Source organism: Zalophus californianus, chromosome 3 (assembly GCF_009762305.2).
Source record: "Zalophus californianus isolate mZalCal1 chromosome 3, mZalCal1.pri.v2, whole genome shotgun sequence".
NCBI classification, from domain to species: Eukaryota; Metazoa; Chordata; class Mammalia; order Carnivora; family Otariidae; genus Zalophus; species Zalophus californianus.
This window is the reverse complement of record NC_045597.1, coordinates 124890396-124911116: the sequence shown is the minus strand read 5'-3', so window position 1 is coordinate 124911116 and position 20721 is coordinate 124890396. Positions and strand designations below refer to the sequence as shown.

At 41.8% G+C, this 20721-nt stretch overlaps 1 protein-coding gene across 10 annotated transcripts in view; it reads left to right on the top strand.

Moving 5' to 3' along the window:
• RBMS1 (RNA binding motif single stranded interacting protein 1) overlaps positions 1–20721 on the top strand; it is a 208295-nt gene that overhangs the window by 177536 nt on the left and 10038 nt on the right. For 7 of the 10 annotated variants that reach the window (XM_027588521.2, XM_027588517.2, XM_027588525.2 and 4 more), the window contains exons 5-9: positions 754–911; positions 2908–2987; positions 17251–17366; positions 18175–18224; positions 18353–18446. In XM_027588521.2, coding sequence (XP_027444322.1) covers positions 754–911; positions 2908–2987; positions 17251–17366; positions 18175–18224; positions 18353–18446 — 498 coding nt within the window. The remainder of the gene's footprint in view (positions 1–753; positions 912–2907; positions 2988–17250; positions 17367–18174; positions 18225–18352; positions 18447–20721) is intronic. The other 3 variants (XM_027588526.2, XM_027588519.2, XM_027588524.2) reach the window with 1 other exon arrangement.

Sequence of the window (20721 nt, the reverse complement as noted above, 5' to 3'; positions counted from 1 at the left end):
CTTCTGCTTCTGTAGGTCTGGGAGGGGCTTGTAGGTGATCCCATCACTGCTGGCCCTGGATCATTCTTTGAGTAGCCAGGGTTTAGCAAAGCTTCCCTCCCCCACGGACTCGTTCACCTTTATGCTGATTCTAAAGTTTGCTCCGCCTAGAGTTTATCATTTTATATATGGCTTTGAGTTTACTTGTTTTTTGTTCATTTCTGGGCTCTCCTTTCCCCATGGGTGATCAGAATTCCAGAGTAAGTAGTAAGGACCCTGCTGTGGAGCAGAGGAGGGGAACTGGGACAAAGCCCCACTGGACTGGAGACGACTTGGTCCAGAATACGTTGTGTGTCTCTGGATTGAATTATTGACAGTAATAGCCTTCTGTGCAATAGTGTGCCTGAAATGGACTCCTAAAAATAGTCTCAGGGGAGAGGTTGGTTATTTTGGGAGCGCTGCAAACAGCTGAGAGTGTGGTTCCATGAGGGCACCCTCTCCAGCTCCGTGGCGCGTGCCCGCAGTTGCACTTCCAAATGGGCTGAGAACGGCTCTGCAGAATCCGATCTGACCTGCACAGATTGCCTAAGCTTCTGACACTGTTTTCAAGTGTGCAAGGTGACTTTGGTGTTCTGTAGCTCCCACGCTCGCTCTCAGTAGCACTCTAAGTTACCTGAGCCAAGAGAGTGGCTCAGTCAAAGTAGGTGTGTTGTGTTAACATCAGTATTTCAACTTCCATTGGAAATTAATGGACAATTCTCTGTTCTGTTTTAGCAACAGGAACAAGATCCTACTAACCTATATATTTCTAATTTGCCACTGTCCATGGATGAGCAAGAACTTGAAAATATGCTCAAACCATTTGGACAAGTTATTTCTACAAGGATACTACGTGATTCCAGTGGTACAAGTCGTGGTGTTGGCTTTGCTAGGTAAGCACGCTGCTCTGTCTTTACTATGTCAGTGACAATAGCTCTGCTAAGTTTCCTGCAAAATAAAAGTTGAACGAGAAGAGAGAATTTAAGCCAGGGTTATGGGAGCCCAGTTGCACCATGAATTTAAATGTGTAAATATTGGTTTGTATTTTTTTTTCCCCAGATCTTTTGGAAGTTCATTAGGATTCTTGGACCTGAAGACACTAAATATTTGGTGACTCAGGGCAAGGAACTATCCACCTGAGCAATAGTTTTGAAAATATGTGTCCTTAATATTTTGATTAATTAGATCAGGATGTCTGTAACTTCTTAAAAATAACAATCATAGGTTCCTGAATTTCATAAATAAATCAGTATGGCTTTTCTCATTTAATGGAAATTTGATTCATCATAAATAAAGTCAGTGAATTAGATTATTTCAGACATTCAGAGAGTAAGACAATAATAGGACACCTCTCTAACCACCAATTGCTACACCAATTGTAACATTTTATAATTTTGCTTCAGATTTTTTTTTGTCTTTTTTAAGAAGCAAAATGTCACAGATCTATCTAAAGTGCCCTCACTTCTTCCAACTTATTTTTATCCCTTCCTCTCCGGAAAGGATACTTTAGTGTAACGGTTAATTTTGTTTCTAAAAGAAAAATCTCAAACAGAAAGTGCTTTGAGTTTTGACATAGTTCTAATCTACAAGCCCACGTATAAAAACTGATTTCCCATTATTTAGGAACCTGTTAGTACTGTGCAGGAACAGATAATGTCTAGGTGTTGACTTTGATTTTGGAAGAAAAATTGCTCGTATTTTACTTTCATATACAACACCCTATTTGATGACAATCACATCTCCCACAGACCTGTGAAATCAACAAAGGCAGCATTGTTCACTATTTTACGTATAAGAAAATCGAGTCAAAGAAGAGCTGTTTCCCTTGTCACCAGACTGCCAAGTAATGAAGCAAAGTCTAGTACTTGGTTCTTCTGGCTTTTAGTTGATTGCTCTTTCTGTTAGGCCAGATAATTTTAAGGTAAAACTAAAATTTCTATAGGTGAAAAGTCACCAAAACTTGCATTTCCAGTGTATGCTTCGTTGTTTAAAAGGATCCCGGGGAAATAATGAAAAGCTCAGCACCAGCTAAAAAATCGTCGCCTCTGTAGGGGTGCTGAAAGAAGATCAAGTAGTTTCAGTTTTGTATCCAAAGATGGAACCCAATTAAATTCTGTTGCTTTTTAAAACTATTACTACCCATTAAAACCAAGATGTAACTCTCTGGGTAGTCCAGGAGTGTGGTGCATTTTGAATAGATTATTCAGTGTTTCTTCCATTAAAAAAAAAATAAGTCAAAATAATGTAATTCCCTTGAAATGTTTCTCAGAGGTTTTCAGCCACCTGCAGATGTAGAATAAAATTGTAAAGTTAGGCTCAATCCTTTAATTACTCCTCTGAAGCCAAGATGACAAAGACAGTACATAACCGACTTCACTAATTTAACTTTATACCCAAAGTTAATATAAAAACCGAATAAGGAGTATCCTGTGATTTTCACTCATTCTCATCATGACTTTTGAGTCTGTCCTTTTGTGAAAGGAAAGGCCATCTTTAAAATATTCTGGCAGCAGTAAATCCACTCATATTTTGAACTGGCATTTCTGTTTTAATTCCATATCATGACCAGCAGAGCTATTGTGTATTGATTGCCAGTTTTCCAACATGTAGAAAAAAATTACACGTTTGATATGCTTGATATTAAACACTCTGGATATAATTTATTTCTTACATGATTCAGAATGTACTCTGTGGATATAAGTTTTCATTTTATTATAGAAGTACACATAAAGCAGATAAAAGATAGGATAAGCCCACTTTTTCTGATTCAGATTTTTGCTAGGTTTTCATTTGTGTCCGATAAACCTATAAGAATGTATTCACATGCACAAAACAAAATCTGAAACTAAGAGATCTCTAAATATGTGTTTTATTTTGATGGATGAATAGGATGGAATCAACAGATAAGTGTGAAGCCGTTATTGGTCATTTTAATGGAAAATTCATTAAGACACCACCTGGAGTTTCTGGTATGTTGTTTGTCTAAAATCTTATCAGTAGTTTTTGATGTCATGTATGTATAATTTTAGCACTTGATGTATCGAGAACCAAAAACCCCTCATCTGGCTCTTAAAATTTATTTCTTTGGTTCTACAAATAAGACTTGAAGATGCATTTCTCCCCGACATTGAGTATTTAAATATGAGTGGGAGCCATCCCAGTGGAGGGAGAGTCTGACTTGTAAGGCATTCAGAAGCCCCTCCTTCTCAGATGCCCAGGCCTCCTCTAACCTGCCTCCCCCACCATCCACCAGCCTCAGTAAATCTGTCCTGCAGTCTTACCACTGAGGGGCATGGTACTCTGCACCACAGCTCCTGCCTCCTTGTGGAAGATCTCAGCCTGTGATACCCTGCACCCCTTACAGAGCCTGGACCTCAGTCCCTATGGCCCTTCCGTCCACCCCATGGTAGCCACTTCCTCCTGCCACTCTGCCTTGTGTTGTCATGACCAAGAACACAACACCTTGGGAGCTTTTCATTCCCAGATCACACTCATTCTTGGCTCCCACTAAACCTGATCTGAATTTCAATGGGGTCCTTCTTTACCCCTTTTCCATCCCCACCAAATCTGGTCTCCATTTTAGCAGTGTCCTCATTTGTCTTGTACCCCATCCCTCCGTCACACCTGCCTCACAGAATGCTAAACCTGGATTAATTCTACAGCAGGCCACCATCTCTGCTCCTGTTACATCCAGGAAGGTCAAGGTTGTTTCCAGCTTGACCAGACCCTCACCATCACTGGTCCTCACCAGGCAGCTTTCTCATCCTTGCCTGGCTGCAGTCTCCCCTCGAAGCCTGCCCACTTCTCCCTTAACCCCCTCTCAACTCTAAGCAGATGACTTCACTTCTCACTTGATGAATAAAATTGAGGTCGCCAGGTGGAAACACCATCAACTTCCTATTTCCTCCCAACAAGGAGAAAGACCACACCCAACCCCATTCTTGCCTCCCTCTTTCCTAAAGTCTCACGGACAAGGGGTCCCAAAGCTGGGGCCTTGATCACATCCCATCAGGCCTTGCTCTGCCAGTTATCCCCTCCCTCTCTTAGGAGTTCACATTTCTTTTGCTTTTATTCTTTTTTTTCCCCCAACAAAACCAATAACCTTTATTTTCAATAATAACAGATCTCTGGCATGACTGGTAGAGAAATGCAAGAAAATACACAAACAACATTAGGAACAAAAATTGTGACTGTAGAAAAATGCAAGAAAATACACAAAGAATACTAGGAACAAAAATTGCGACCATGACTACAATAGACATTTTTAAAATCACAGAATACAGTGAACAAAACTATGAACTACTTTATGCCAACACATTTTAAATTTCAAATAATTTACTAGAAAAATCTATCCATTTTCGAGATCATTCAGGTCTCTGTGATCTTGAAACTAAAACTAAAGCACTGTGTTCCTCTGTAGCCCCTTCTCACATAAACCTTTGAAAAGCGTAGTCCCCATTTCTGTCTTCCATTCACACCTCAGCCCTCCCCAACCTGACTTCTTCTCCTTGTGTCTCACATGGTAAACTGTCCATATTAGTCTGCTGGGCTGTTGTGACAAAGTACCCCAAACTGGGTGGCTTAGATGATAGAAATATGTTGTCTCGGTTCTGGACGCTCCAAGTCCAAGATTAAGGTGCTGGCCAGGATGGAGGGAGAATCTGTTGGAGGCCTCCCTCCATCCTTGGCTTGTAGATGAGCACCCTCTCCCTGCGTTTCTTCACTCCATCTTCCCTCTGTGCATGTCTGTCTCTATGTCCACATTTCCCCCTTTTTTTTTTTATAAGGACACCAGTCATTCAATCAGGGCCCATGCTAATGACCTCTTTTTAACCTTAAAGATGCTATTTGTAAATAAGGTCCTGTTCTGTCGTTATGAGTTACTGAGCGTTAGGACTCCGGCTCTTTTTGGGAAGGGTGCCGGGGGGCAGGGGGAGTACTGGGGACACAATTCAGCTAACACTTACCTCCTGATTATCCAATTTGGAGGCTTCCCTCTCTTTCTGATGCTGTCTGCTATACTTGATACTGCTGGTCCCTTACCCATCTCTGAAACGTGTCCTCCTTTGACTTCTGCTTCACCTGTCTCCCGGTTTTCTTTCCGTCCTGCATTAATTTCTTCTCATCCATGGGCTTGTTTCTTCTACCTACTCCTTAATTGTTGCTGTTTCCCTGAATCCTACTTCTGGCTCACAGTTCTAATAGATGTCATGCATTCTCAAGGTTTCCACTAGTGGGTACATTCATACAACTCGGAGACAGTCCTCTCCCGCCCTGGCTTTGCCCTGAGCTTCAGGCTGCCTGGTCTCAGTCACCAGACAACCATCGCCTTCAAAGTGAAACTAGCCCCCCTTCCCATCTAATCCTGCCCCTCTTCCGGTTGTCCTTTTCTCGGTTAGTGGGACCAGTATCCAGCCAGGCCCTAAAGTCAGGGCTGAATCACCCTGGGCTGCCCCTTCCCCTCCATCCATCATCTCTCCCATACAAAGCCATTCAGGTCCTTACATTTTTCCTCTTGATAATTTCTAGAATCTCCCCTCTCCCCTCCATCCCTCCTACCACAGCCTAGCTTAACCCCGAATCTCTCATCGAAGCCATTACGGCAGGCTTGTAATTGCCTGCCTGATCGCTAGCCTTTCCTCTCCGGATACCCTTCCTGACTGCGGCCAGAGAGTTCGATAAAATGTAGGCCTCTGTATCACCTTCCTGCTAAAAGTCCCCTTCCTCCCATAGCGGAAAAAACCCAGGCTCCTAGAATGACATTGAAGGCCAGAGGTGATCGAGCTCTTGCCTACTTCTTCAGTCCTGTCTCCCTCTGTTCTCTGCCTTACTGTGCATCCTCCTCCAGGACTGAGCTATGAATATATTCCAAGCACACCGTGCAGCTCCGTTCCTCTCCTGTAGTTTCCAGCCTAGTGCCCTTCAATTCCCTTTAACCCGGCTCTCCAGTCCTCGCCCTCCAAGACTCAGTTCCAGGCTTGCCTACCCCCCCGGCAGAGCCCCCTCTTGTCCAGTTGGTCTGTGCGCACAGCACCCTGAGGACACCCGCCTGTATCCCAGCACTGAACATGTTCACACATGTCGCTTTAGTAAACTGGGAGCTCCTTGAAGGCAGAAACTATTTTCTCATCTTCCTGTTTTCATCCCAACGCAGTACATCAACCATACTAAGCAACGATAAATGTTTGTGGGTTTTGTATAAACTTCACTGCACTGTTCCCCAAGACAATACTACGTGTTCACACGCTAGCATACTAGTGGCTGACCACAGACCAGAAGATGTTTCCGTTTTCCCCCGTATGCCAGGCTGTGCGTGGGTAACTGGTGTTCATTATTTATTCTGCAGTAGTTCCAGAGTTTCATCCTTAACTGGATGGCTGGTGGTTATGATTAGAGATTTACTTTCATTCTCTATACCCAGTTGAGTCTCACAGCATAGAAGAACCTATTAGTAAGTATATCCGATACCACAGTCTACACTTCTACCTTGGACTGCTAAAACTTGAGCGCGCACGATTTGCAGGGCTGCGTGTGAGCTTGAACCACCTGCAGGCACGAGTCTAGATCATCAAATAAAAGACTGGGAAGTACACTCTTCCAAGGAACCCAACCTTGTGCAAGAGCTTCCTTTTTTGTTTTTTGAATTGGTTTGTTTTCCCATCAACAACACTTGAGTTGAAGGAAGATAGAAAGCGATGTTTTTGCCCTCCAATCGAGTAAAGACAAGAGAGAAATTTAATACGTGGGAACTTTCTGTCAGACCTACCCTGTGGGGCCTTCTGCGGTTAACACATGTGCACGGCTATCTCCTGGGGTTCTCCTCACTTCCCCATGTCATCCGTGTCAGGACCCCGCGGTATTAGTCCCTCAGAAGGGCTGCTCGGCCACCCACCAGTGACACTTGACTTTCTCAGCTCATTTTTATGTACAGCAAGGAAAGTTCGAGCATGAGAAACAACACCGCACGCAGTCATTTTGATGTTGTATCAGTCGCAAATGCGGTAAGATCTACCCGTTTCCTGAATGAGGTAGATCTCAGGGTGTCACAGATCGAGGTCGAACAGGTTCCTTTTTTCTCCAAAGGACTTCATGGTTGTATCATTTAACTGTTTGCTTTGAAGTAGGTTTAAAGACTGTTGGTCATACCCGTTCAAGGGAAAAAAGACCTTGATTTCCAAACCCCATGTAAAGGATTGTAGGATTCTCTGTACCTTTGCAACTAGGAGAGAACAGTTTCTTCCAAGTCGTGCCAAGTGTCGACTGTAGGAAACAGATTCCTTCTGCCTCAAGAGAATCTCTGCTTGGGGGTATGCAGTCAGGCCATTCTCTTTGTTCTGAATCAGAACTTAATTTTATGCCATTTTCTAACATTTCATGATTTCGTCGATGTGTTAGTCCCCAGCTAGACTGCAGGTTCTTTGGCAGCAGAGGCTGTGTTTTATTTTTAATTTTGTGCTGGGCGCAGAAAGCTCATGCCTCGCCCTAGAACCAACAGAGGTTACCAAATGGTTTCCAAGAGCATTCTTCATGGAGGGCTTGTCAAAATAATCATGGCTATTTTGAGGGTTTTTCTGGATATAAGCAAGTTTGAACTGCCTTTCAGCAGGGGTTTGAAGTGTATAATGTGGGCCTCAGAAGCACGCTGTTCCAGGGAACTCAGCTTTTCCCCAAAATAAGTCCCAAGAGGATTTGGGAACCACAGCAGAATTTGAAACGGTCTTCAACTTATCTGGATTTCCCCCCCTTTTTTGTACACCTAATACGAGAATTTTCTTTAACTCCCAGTGTGCTGATTAGATGCTGCTCTCTCAAATTACCTGAAGGGCGACTCCACACCATAGGTTTCTTCATGAAATGTATATATTATTTTCGGTAGAACCAGATGAAAAACAAAAATACTGCAGGCCAGGGTAAATTGAATGAGCCTCCGCTTTAAATGATGTAGGTTCATTGCTAAGCAGACATAACATTTCATAAATATAGTCGGAGGATGGTTTCGTCAACGATGCGCGTTGTTTAGCTGGCATAAGCAGAATCATCCAGGATGGTTTCCGGCAGAGTGCTTAGATTCTTGCATGACTGGCAATTTGCCTGTGACATTGGCGCCAAGAACAGAAGAGAAACCCACATTAGATACAACTCCCCAAAAGATACTTTATGAAAATTAAACTGAACAGTGAACTCATCTTCACTGTAACAGTCTTAAGAAAGTCTCCAAATGGCTAAGCAGGAGTTGTCACTTCTCATGGACCACCTACCCTCTTGCCAACATGCTCTTTTCATACCAGAGCAAAGTGGCTGGGTTCCCCCCTGCCAGACACACCCCACCCTGTCCTGGGGAATGGTACATAATGTCGTACATGTTTGTAAAAGCTCTCTGAAAATCCACATCACAGTTTTTCATGCAATCTCTTTTCTGAAATTGCTTTTTAAAAATCTTGTGCTTTTGTGCCTGATGTTACCGTGTTTTCAAAGAGGCCTTATCTTCTAGCAGGATCTTCCTTAAATATACATAATGGTTTATGTTGGGAAAAAAATTACTCGCGAGACCATTCCTTCTCTTTTCCCATCTAATCTCTCATTTTTTCCCCCCCCTGAAAATGTGGAAGCATTGTCCTTTCTTTGGATTTATCTTGGTTTTTATCTTGCTTTTGAGTGCGAGCTGGTTTGCAGTAAATCAGATCTGCTTGGAAGGTCCCCATTCAGGGTAAAAGAACCAATGACTACTTTGTAAGACAATCTAGGTGAATTCCATAGAGGTTTAAAACAACTTAATATCTGCTTGATAAAAATTCTGTTATGGAGAAATAGTAGGGTGGTGGTTTCCCACACAGTGAATGTCAGTAACAAGGGATGGGAAGTTTTAGTTAGTTAGAACAGATGTCCAAATTAGGAGACATGCCCAAGGCAAAAACACTGTCACTCATGGTCATGATTCATGGTTTTTTCTAAGAAAATGCTCTTCCTATACCTGCCTGAAAGAGAGTACAGTCTCTGGGAAGACTAATTAATGCACATCGGCATGTTAGCTGGAACTATCCTAGAGCTGCTTGCCCTGTGCCTGCTGTTTTTCCCTACTGGTGCAGTGGGCAGGGGCCAGGCATGTGCGCACGCACGCATGCATACACACACACACACACACACACACCGTAGACAAAGTCCCCATCTGTGTTCAGTGTTACAAGAGACAGTGTGATTACCCATCTTTCTGAACTTCTCCATGACATTAATGGAGTCTGAATAGGTTCCTATGTGCTAAGGGCAGAGAACTTTTTAAAAGAAGATGTGTCTAGTCAGCAGATCTGTGAGTCGTTAGATTCTTGGTACCACGCTGGTACCATTCTGCCACAGCCCAAAGCTTCCTCTGTCATGGAGGCCCTCCAATGAAGTGCATAACTGCTAGCCACCTCTGGCCAAAGGCCTCAGCTTGTTTTACATCTGTTTTCTGTGTTATTCTGACTTTTCAGACTGGGTATATGCCCAGCAAGGCTTGAAAACTGCTCTTGCCCACATTTTATAACTCTCTGTCCATAGGTGATATTATTAGGGCACTGTCCTATGCCAGGAGGCAGAAAAGGTAATGTTTAGAGGAAAAACTGACTCTAGCAAAAAGGCTGAAAATCTTTCAAGGGTGTTTACTGTCCATTTTGTTTTTGAATGTTTGTCTTAAGCACTATTCCTCTGTTAAAAAAAAATTTGGCAGCTCTAGGATAAAAGAAACGCTTGAAGACATGTGTGATGCTCCTGGTACGTTTAAGACGATGTGATCCCACCTTTGGGATTGCAGTGGGTTCCTGTCTCCCTTCCCCAGTGTGTACATAGAACAGAATCTAAACGTGCGTCATGTGCGGATGAACGCTCCAAGAGCTGCATGCACTCTTAGGAGCAATCACTGCCGTGAAAGCAGAAGTGCTCGAACACTCCCGGGTGGCCAGTGGGGAAAGGGCTGTCCTATAGATCTCAAACTCAAACTCAGTCTCTAGCATGGAGGGTAAGTCTAGTTTTTAAAAAGTAACAAGGGAATCACAACTGGAAATGGGCCAGCATTTCAGCCTAAGATGCTTGGCGTGCCGGGCCAGCCCTGTGCCGCGCCTGCCCTTGAGCAGTTGTTACCCCGCCGATCACAGCCAGCCTACAGCACGTTCCTTACATCGGTTCGACACCTTTTCACTCTTGGATTCTGCCAGGGAGGAACAATAAATAGCAGAGTAAAATTTTATTAAAGCATGAGGACCTTGGGTGGGAGATGTCAGTGTACTAGGAAACAGTTTTCTCAAAGGCATTTACCAGCACCTTCATCCTTAACTACAACTTGAACATTTCTTCATTGTGTGTGAAGCCAAGGCGGCAACCCTAGCCAGCTTGTTAAAAATCTCACAAAATAAAATTCCATGAAAAACAGGCCAGTCTCTAAAAATGTTTATAACTTTTATAAACCAGAAGTCCCTCTCCTGAGAATTTATCTTAATAATTCAAAGAGGAAGAACCATAAATAAAAAATTTGAGTTCCTCCTGCTGTCCCAGTATAGAAACAATAGCTAATGTGCATTCAGCTGTTCTAAATACTGTATGTTAATTGTGACAACCCTCTGAAATAAGTATAGTTATTCTCCCCATCCCACAGATATGAAACCTCAGACATTGAATAATTTGCCTGGAGTCACAAAGGAATAAAGGGCAAAGCCAGATTTCAAACCAGGGAGACTAGTCCAGAGCCAGTGTTCTAATTACCATACAGTCTGACCAGCAATTTAGCAGTCGGCACTGGGATTAAAGAGATAAATAAGATACACACACCGATGTTCATACAGCGTTAGTTATAATAACAAAGAAACTATACATAATCCCATTTCAAACAGAACCTTATGTAACCACTTAAAAAAAAAAATGATTCTATAACCAGATAGGGAAAGTCCACGATGTAAAGGGTAGGAGAAAAAGACCTATGGTTGCAAATATGAAAAATAAAGACTGAGAAAAGCAGCAAATATAGAACATTAAAATATTTAAGTTGGAGTGATGGGGAAGGATTATATTTTTGTTTTTTATTTAACCTGATTTAAATCGTGATTTTACTGGGAGGGAAAGCTGAGTGGGAGATGGAACCGCTCTATAAGGATCAGGAAAGGAGGAGAGCACATGCATCTGTAGAGAGAAGCTGGAGCTCTAGCTGGTGCTTGGACAGGACAGGATTTGGCTAGAAACAAAGAGGAGACTAAAAAGGAAGTGATGTCGTGCACGCAAAAAATGGATAAAATGTATTGGATCCCTACGTTGAAATCGTTAAAGAGCCCCAGATAGCTCCTTGCATGTTGCTAGTTGAGGAATTTTGAAAGTAGGCAACATTATCAGAAAGAAAGCTAATTACAGTTGCTGAGTGGGCTGGTTTTCCACAACTGATGGAAAAGCTTCTATCGAGGGCAGTTCACGTTTTACAGAATGTTGATTAGGAGAATACTGCTTAACTAGAAAAATGGGAGTTTGGAAGTAGCAATTTCTCCAGCTGTTAGAACACACTGAGGAAAAGGTCCACTCGGTTACAAACTACAGAGAACGCTAGTCCTCTGAGCCATTGGATTAGATGGTGAGGAAGCCTTCCAAGAGGTCAAATTATGAGCTACAGTGTTTAGTCAAAGCAGGCATTCTAGAAGTGACTTTAGTGTGGGTATCAAGGGGGAAGACATTTGAGCCTTAAATAATTACAGAGTTTGAGCCTCAGAAGATAGGTAAGCAAACTTTATGGTGGAAATGTGAAGTGAATCAGCATGGGCATCACCCATATAAGCTCATAGTCCTTTACAAGGGATTGTTAATGCCACAAAACCAGGCATTTGTAAAAGATCATCCCACTCACAAAGCCCTATTGAGGGCATGTTGGAGAATCCTACAATGCCATTAATTTAGATGGCTCTCAGGAGGTGCCAGAAAATTTCACATCAGTGTTTGCATTTGTGGCGTTGTCTGCTGAAGGTTATACTATAGTAGTTAAGCTTTTTAACCAACGTTCCTGTTGCTTCTGATGAACAAGAAAGTAACTTTTCTATCTTGGGTAATGAGGAGAATTGACTTGAGACATCTCACAAGACATTTGAGGCATACCCTTTACAAACCCAAAAGATGGTGATTAAGTAAGGGGAAATTCAACTGAGAATACTCTGCATATTTGACAAAATCAATTGATTATGAGTAGTTTGATATAATTTTTATATCCCTTTAATACAGGAATATATCTCGAGTCACGAATCATTTGTTAGGACTCTTAGCAATTACTGTTTTGCACAATAAGGTAAAGAATTGCTAATTTAGAAAATTGACCATATAGAAGATAAGGGTTGGCTGTTGTATATTAATTTTTTGAAGTTAATACGCCCAAATTTACCTATTGATCATAGTCATATTACTAGTATTCATGGTGCTTCTGTTTCTGCATGTCAGTCCTCCTTAGTATCTCCCTTCTTTTAGAACAGCCAAGGAGGCCACCTGAAAGATCTGATGTGTATAACAAAATGGCATCCCATGCATCTCCCGATCTTCAACCTGGAATCTGTGTATTAGGCTTCAAAACATAAGCTCTGGAGACTTTGGTCTGGTTTGATATAAGCCACTGGATATGCTAATGAAATAAGCAGCTCTCATTTTGTAACAGTCTCCCACGTACTTAAAAATAAGTGAGCCATGACACAGATCTGGGTGTATTTGTTTTGTTTTGTTTTTTTTAAGGTTCTGTTTATTCATTTGAGAGAGAGGGAGAGCGAGAGAGAGCACGAGCAGGGGACGGGGAGCGGGAGAGGCAGGGTCCCCGCTGAGCAGGGAGCCCAACATGGGGCTCGATCCTAGGACCCTGGGATCACAACCTGAGTCGAAGGCAGACGCTTAACCAACTGAAGCCACCTAGGCGCCTCTCAATTCAGAAATCTAACTGAAATCCTCTAACCCTTGCTCAGCTTAATGGTAACATAAATATCTTAAAGAAATCTTCACGTAGTTGTTTTCCTGGAACACATGGTACAATTCATGTAGTGAATCAGATATCAAGAACTTACAGGGATGGGGCGCCTGGGTGGCTCATTTGGTTAAGCGACTGCCTTCGGCTCAGGTCATGATCCTGGAGTTCTGGGATCGAGTCCCACATCAGGCTCCCTGCTCAGCGGGGAGTCTGCTTCTCCCTTTGACCCTCCCCCCTCTCATGTGCTGTCTCTCTCTCTCTCTCTCATTCTGTCTCTCAAATAAATAAAATCTTAAAAAAAAAAAAGAACTTACAGGGATAAAGTGTTCCTCATCATGTCATCCAGGGACATGAAATACCAGATATACTGTAAAAGAAATACAGCTATTTCAGTATCAGAAGTATTTCACTTTTGGGTGGCATTTTTATTAACAACAGGCATCTCTCAAAACAGTGCTCTGTCCCATAAACGGCTAAATGGGTTTTTGTGAGATTTCATATACTCTCCTTCCCGATTAGATTGCAAAAGCTCCTATGAAATAAGACCCTATTTTATCCACAGTTATATCCCTAGTTCTTAACTATATACCTTGCGCATAGTAGGTACTCAATAAAAGTTTCAGCTGCTAAATAGACCAAAGGGAATTTTAACAGAGAAAAGAAGCTATTAGAATTTTATTTTGCCTCGCATGGAATACCGGGGCACTCCCATTTCCCTAAAACAAGGAGCCAACAACTATGTTAAAAACATCTCATTTCGGAACGCCTGGGTGGCTCAGTCGGTTAAGCGTCTGCCTTTAACTCAGGTCATGATCCCAGGGTCCTGGGATCAAGTCCCATGTCGGGCTCCTTTCTTGGCAGGGAGCCTGCTTCTCCCTCTGCCTCTGACGGTCTCCCTGCTTGTGCTCTCTCTCTCTGACAAATAAATAAAATCTTTTCTAAAAAATTTCTCATTTCAATTGGTTATAATTCCTTTTTTATTGTTTTAAGATTTATTTATTTACTTTAGAAAGAGAAAGAGTATGATTGGGAGGGGCGTAGGGAGAGAGAATCCCAAGCAGACTCCCTGCTGAGTGGCGATTCCCGACTCGGGGTTCAATCCCAGGACCGAGACCACAACCTGAGCCAAAACCAGGTCAGACGCCTAACCTACTGCATCACCCAGGTGCCCCTGGTGATAATTCTTTAAAAAAAGAAATTTGTTTCCCTAAGATATGGGATACCTGCCAATATCAAATTGTTTTAACTACCTACCGTTTTGCTTTTCGAGGGAGAAAAATATCTTAATGACAGCACAAAATCATGTATAATTTATACGAATCATGTATAATTCGTTTTTAAAGGATTCAACTACATCCTGTTCCATTTGTTTCATTTTGAATAATATATTTGCAAACATGTCATTGCTCACTTGATATTTACCTCATCAACTTTTACCTCATCATTATATGTTTTTAGCAGGCTTTATTGTTTCATGAGATTGCTGCCTTCTTTTTTTTTTTTTTTTTCCGACTGAGCATAGTCTAGAAAAATGATAATGTCGGGCAGCTGGGTGGTCCAGTCGTCGAGTGTCCGCCTTCAGTCCATGTCATGGTCTCAGGGTCCTGGGATGGAGCCCTGCATCAGGCTCCCGGCTCAGTGGGGAGTCTGCTTCTTTCTCTCCCTTTCTCCCCTCTGCTCGTGAGCGCTCTCTCTCTCTCTCTGTCATGCCCTCTCTCTCAATTAAATAAAAATAAAATCTTGTTTAAAAAGAAAAATGGCGATGTCTTGGCAGCACTTACACAGATAGGGACACGTGGCCTTTGAGCGAATATGGAGCTGCAGTGCTCCCAGGGATTGCTGCCTAAATGCCTTCCTTCACATCTCCCTGCTTCTGCAGCCTGTAGTGAACTTACAGAATGTGTCCAACCTGGTTGCCTTCTTTCTCTGGAAGAAATGATGCTAATGGAGGAAAATGGTCCTTTTGCGCTACTCATTGTGCCAAATAAACTCTTTCTTGAAAAATGTTAAATTTCATTCTATAAGCTGGTCTTTATAATGCCTCTAGATAAAACTGTCTCCTCAAAATGAAGTCCCACAAAGTGCTAGCACTGCAGAATTTACTATGTTCTCTTGCCCTACAAGATTATGGGGAGTAAAAATTATAAAACATGTCACTGGAGAAAATATTTGATACCATAAGGCCTTTTGGATCCGTGAAGAGTGAGATCTTGCTTCTCTCTGAGTTCTCTGTCCTTAGATACCAAGGTGAGACATCCTCAGGCCTGGCAGAAGGACACTCGAACCTCTCAGGCGGGTTTGCCCTTTATTCCTCCCCTCTACCTGAAAGTTGTCTCCTGGCCCTCATTCCCACCTGTTCCCAGAGGGCCCAATTGTAGAATTAAAAGCATCATCACTGGTTAGAAAGCCCTCTTGCTTCATTGCATCCATTTACTTTACCTTTGGAGATGGTTGGTGGATGCAGGAATTTTCAAAAGTTGGTACCTTTTTTTGAAAAGACAGAGTAATTCATCTTCAGTCTAGGATTTGGCCCCAGTCTATCTTCCTTCCTGCCCATTTGCCTTAAATGGAAGTTCCCTGTTCAGGAAGACCTGAGGGCTGGGGGTGGTGGGAGTCAGAAGGTAAACAGGTTGGGCCAAGGGTCCATGGTATTCTCACCAGACACCTGACATTTTTGCTCTCCTTCTGGTTCCCGTAGTGCAAGCTGCCTTTCAGAAGTGAGCTCACATTCCAGCCTGTCCTTCTGGCCTGGTTCGCACCAGGGAGAGGAGGAAGGCCTTCACAAGCAACAGCCTAGATGGCTCGCCGAGAAGGAATTACAGTTGGGTTTTTTGTTGTGTTTTGTTTTTTGGCAGAGAAGTGTTGAGAGGCACTGTTGCTTCTACCCTGTCATTAGTGGGTGGGTAATAGTGATATAAAATAAGAGATGAATTAGGATAATCAGAGGCAAAGGAGAAAGGAGTAAATTTTCCACAAGTAATATTTTTCTCTTCCTGGTTATTTAACTTTGAAACAGAACTTGAAAGTAGTAATCACAGTTATACAGTAGACAAAGGACAGAATGTGGGAACCAGACAGGAAGGTGTGATTGCCTTTATTACATTAACTGGAAACACACAGAAATATGCACCACCTTCAGGAATATACTGCTATTTCCATTATGGAAAAGCAAAGAAAATGAAAAGTCATGGGTGGACTACTGTGCCGTCACCTCCTCCCCCTCTCCCCTCACCCCCCACCTTTTTTTCTTTTTAACTAATAAGTATCTTAGTTAAAGATCTTTTGCTTTTCTGTGTAAGTTCCTTGAGTTGTTCTTCCGATCATTTTATGATGTGGATATATAGTAAAGCAACCCCAAGACGGATGATCAAAGGCACAGAAAAAACTTTAAATAGCGTGGGCAAGTGTTTTGTCTTTCTTATAACAGCTGTCTTCAAGGCTGTACCCCACAGATAAACAAATGGGGCCTATTTGTATTCCTTCATTGATTCAGCCAAGATGCAATGAGCACCTACAACATGCCGGGCACGTTGGCCCTGGGGATACAGTGACGAACAAAGCAAATGTCACTGCCCCCGTGGAGCTTACATGCCAGAGGGAAGACAGACACCAAACAAATCACCACACCTCCAAGTTGTTCTCATGGCTATGAATAAAAATACAAATAAAAATTAAAAAAAATTTTTTTAAATACAGTGTGAGCTATATAAAGGGGAATTTGTCTTCTCCTGGGGTAAGTGAAGACCTCCCTGAAGAATGATGATGGGAAGCTAAGGGAGCATTTTTAAGTTGGAGGAGGGAAGGGTGACACAATCTTATTTACATTAGGAGATTTATCAATAGAATTAAAAAAAACAAGTGTGTCTACACATAAAGAAGTACAAAAGTGAGGGTGGCTCCGTCGGTTAAGCGTCTGCCCTCGGCTGGGATCATGATCCCCGGGGTCCTGCTAATGCTCGTGCTCTTTCTCTCTCTTGAAAAAATAAGTAAATAAAATCTTTAAGAAAAGGAAGTACAAAAGTGAATCAAAAGATTCCTTTGGTTCCTCAGAATAGCTCTTGAAATGTGTTCATTGCACTCCTGTTTGAAAATACTAACTAATGTATCTTCTGTACTGTCTTCTTCACCAGTGGATAATCCTGTAAGGGTCTGAGTAAACTTGACTTTGAAGTGTTCTGTCCGTTCCCTTATAGCACCGCCACATCTCCTATTGAAAAAGAGATTCAATTACGTTTTGTCCTACATACACATATAATTCTGTTTATTATTTGTCCCCATTTATTCAGCTCCTACAGAACCTTTATTGTGTAAGTTTGCGGATGGAGGACAGAAGAAGAGGCAGAACCCAAACAAATACATCCCTAATGGAAGACCGTGGCATAGAGAAGGAGAGGTGAGACTTGTAAGTCCCTTCTTGAGACTTCTGTGTGGGTGTATGATGCTGAAAGACTATGTGAATAGTTACCCAAGCCACATCCTGGCTGCCAGGCTTCTGAAATAGGACCTTATAATCCAGATAATGTCACTTTAAAACTCTTCCTAATGGATATGGTGCTAAGAGAGCGGTGACCCTCCAGATGGACACATAGGTGGTGGGTAGAGCTATGTTTACCAGTTAGCTGCATGTAAAGTAAGAGAGCATTTTAAATTGCTGTAAGAAATGCACAACTGTTTCGTATTTTTTTTAATGTCATGGTTTCTTAGAGGCTTACGTTTATAGTTACTCAGAAATTATCCTAGGTAACATTATTAAAACAAATAGCGTATTTGCTGTTGAGTTTTTCGCCTAATTCTTTTTGAATGAGGTTCTTAAAAAAAAAAAAAGAAAAAAAAGACACCATACTGAGCATACTGGTTCAAGTATGTCTAAGGAAGTGCCATCCAGTGGAAATGTTCTAGAGTCTGCACTGTCCAATGATAACCATGAGCTGCATGTGGTTATTTGAGCACTTGAGATATAGCCAGTGTGAAGGAGGGACTCCATTTTTCCTTTAATTTTAAATACCTACACGCAGCTAATGACTACCAAATGGAACAGTGCAGACAAAGAGCTTAATTCTTATATTGAGTTTATGTTTGTCTAAAGGAAACTTCTAATTTTATCAAATGCTACTGAACTCTCTATTTTGTGTTGCCATGACTCTAAGAAATGGAATTTTTAAACCGTGCCCTTGCGGGTAAATGATTCTATTTCTTTTGCTTTCCCATAGGCTGGAATGACACTTACTTATGACCCAACCACAGCTGCTATACAGAATGGGTATGTCATTAAGATAAATGCATGATGGCTTGAGGGAAAATGTGAAGGTGGAAAATATCAGACATTTGTCCTGGGAATTATTCTTTTTTTAAAGGATGACTTAATAAAGGCTTTTGTGTTTGTTCTAGATTTTATCCTTCACCATACAGTATTGCTACAAACCGAATGATCACTCAAACTTCTCTTACACCCTATATTGCATCTCCTGTTTCTGCCTACCAGGTTTGTACCTTTAGGATTCAAGAGTGTGACAACTTGTCGGCCGTGAATTGCTGCTATGTTTTTATGTGTCTTAAAATTTTGAACATTTATAATGAAACCCAAGTCAAATATTATGCAGCTTGGATACCCACTTTAGAAGAAGCTGCTTTTTATTTGACAGAGTGATTTACTTTTATGTATAGGAGAATATAAAACAAGGGAAAACGGTTATCAGTTGTCCTTGAAATCGTAGCATTCTAGAACCGGGATGAACCCAAATGCTTCCTCCACAGCGGACTCTGCTGTTGGACATCACATGTCCCAGAAGTTGAAACTTAAAAAGAAGTGACATTAGGTAAAATACAGAAGAAGTGTGCACCGTTGCCGTTGTTTATTCATCACCAGGAACTAAGAAAAGAGCAAGTAAACGTGCTAATAAATAAAGACATGTCTCAGGTAACATTAAATGAGCAATGCAGTGAGATTTAAGGCCAAAAAAAGAGGAGGCTACTCCCTGTTTAAACAGGTAATTTTGAGGAGGCTTTATGTTCAAATAAATTCCCAACTTAGAACCAAGATCTCCTTAAGCACCTTGTTATAAGATGGATTTGGTTTTATTGCAGGGTTAGCTCCTATTCTCCACGAACCCAGTGGTGTACAATGTGTGCGCATACAACAAACCCAGTGGTATACAATGTGTGCGCGTACACATCTCTCCTCCTATGTCTGAGTACCTCTAACAGGGTTATTGCCTTGGCCCACACAGAAGCATAATAACAGAGTTCAATCACAAAAATGTGGGAATAGAGTTCTCTTTTGTTGACTGTTGAGATCCTGTGTGACTAAACTAAACTCTTGTGTATTCTTGTTTTTAAAACGATTGAATTAGATATTATTAATGCCCTGATTTCTGGGGTTAGGGGACTACAATATCTAATAACTGTTATTTTACTTCTGTAAGCCTCAGTTTCCTCATCTTTAAAATGGGGATAATAATAGTTTCTTTCTCATAGACTTGTTTTAAAAACCCTATATGAGACTATTTATGTAAAGAGCTCTCAGCACAGTCCCCGGCTTATCATTAGCGGTCAATAAATGTTAGCTGTGATCACGATCATCAGGATATGCAGGACTAGTGGGCTGATGAGAGTATATTCATTATACTTTTTTAAAATAAGGAATTGGTCAGCGTAAGCAATATCATGAAGGTGGTGCTGTCTGAAAACTTAAAAGTAGCTTCGAATAATAAATCATAAGGTAGCTTCGTGGTTAAACGCACGAAAGCTGAAGTTGTGCAGGAGCATTCACAGCTCCCTCCGCTTTCAGGTCTTTTCCCTCTCGTCCCCTGAGTTGTCCCTTATTTTCTTTTCTTTTATCTCTCTAGGCTTTTACGTTACTTGGGCTGGCGCTTCAATTTGCCGGCCACAGTATTCACTCATTTAATGCCTCTCTCATTATTTGGGGCTTAAAATTTCTTTATTTTCCCTGGTGCATTTTCCAGGGAAAAGGTAGTCTTTTTTAACTCTCTGACCTTGGAAACCTCTGCCATTATGTAGATCACTGGAAAGAGGGACACGTAAGCTTATTCTCAGGCGGATGATTGTGCAGATTAATTTGGATGTGGGCCGCTGTGGCTATTGGAGTTGTCAGTGCGTCTCCCCACCACCTCTGTTTCCCCTCTTTACTGTCAGGCAATGAGCATTTTGGCCACAGAATTGTTACATAGCCTAAGAAAAATTCAGAGGCCGGTATTCATAGTAGATTTGCAATACCTAACTGGAAACATTTAATTTCAAAGCCCTCATTTCTTCTTCTGGCATTCTGTATGTCCCTAAGATACATGTGTAATTTCATTCCATTTGCCTGACACTCGCTGTGACTGAGGTTCTTAACCCCATAAATTCAGGGCCACAGTAGGGTCAGCAGATGAGCTTGAAGTAGTCTGAGAGTCTCTTACATTGTTTGCAAAATGTTGCTTGTGTGTATGCAGTTAGCTGGGGCAGGGGGGCGGGGGGGGGGGGGTAAGTTCTATTTCTTTTATCAGGTTTCCAAAGGGATCTGTGACCCAAAGGAGGGTAGATAACCAATGGTAAAGAATTCAAAGAACATAGATTATTATTCCCATTTTATAGTTAGGGAAAATTGAGGAATAGAAATTGACAGCAGCTGATTTGCTGCTTAAGAAAAAGAATTGGATTAGATGTTCTAGCTCCCTAACCCCATAATGCAATAAGTTATTAGATTATTAAGACCACTGAAAGCATACAAAAAATGAGAGCATCTGGCCCCAGCTGGG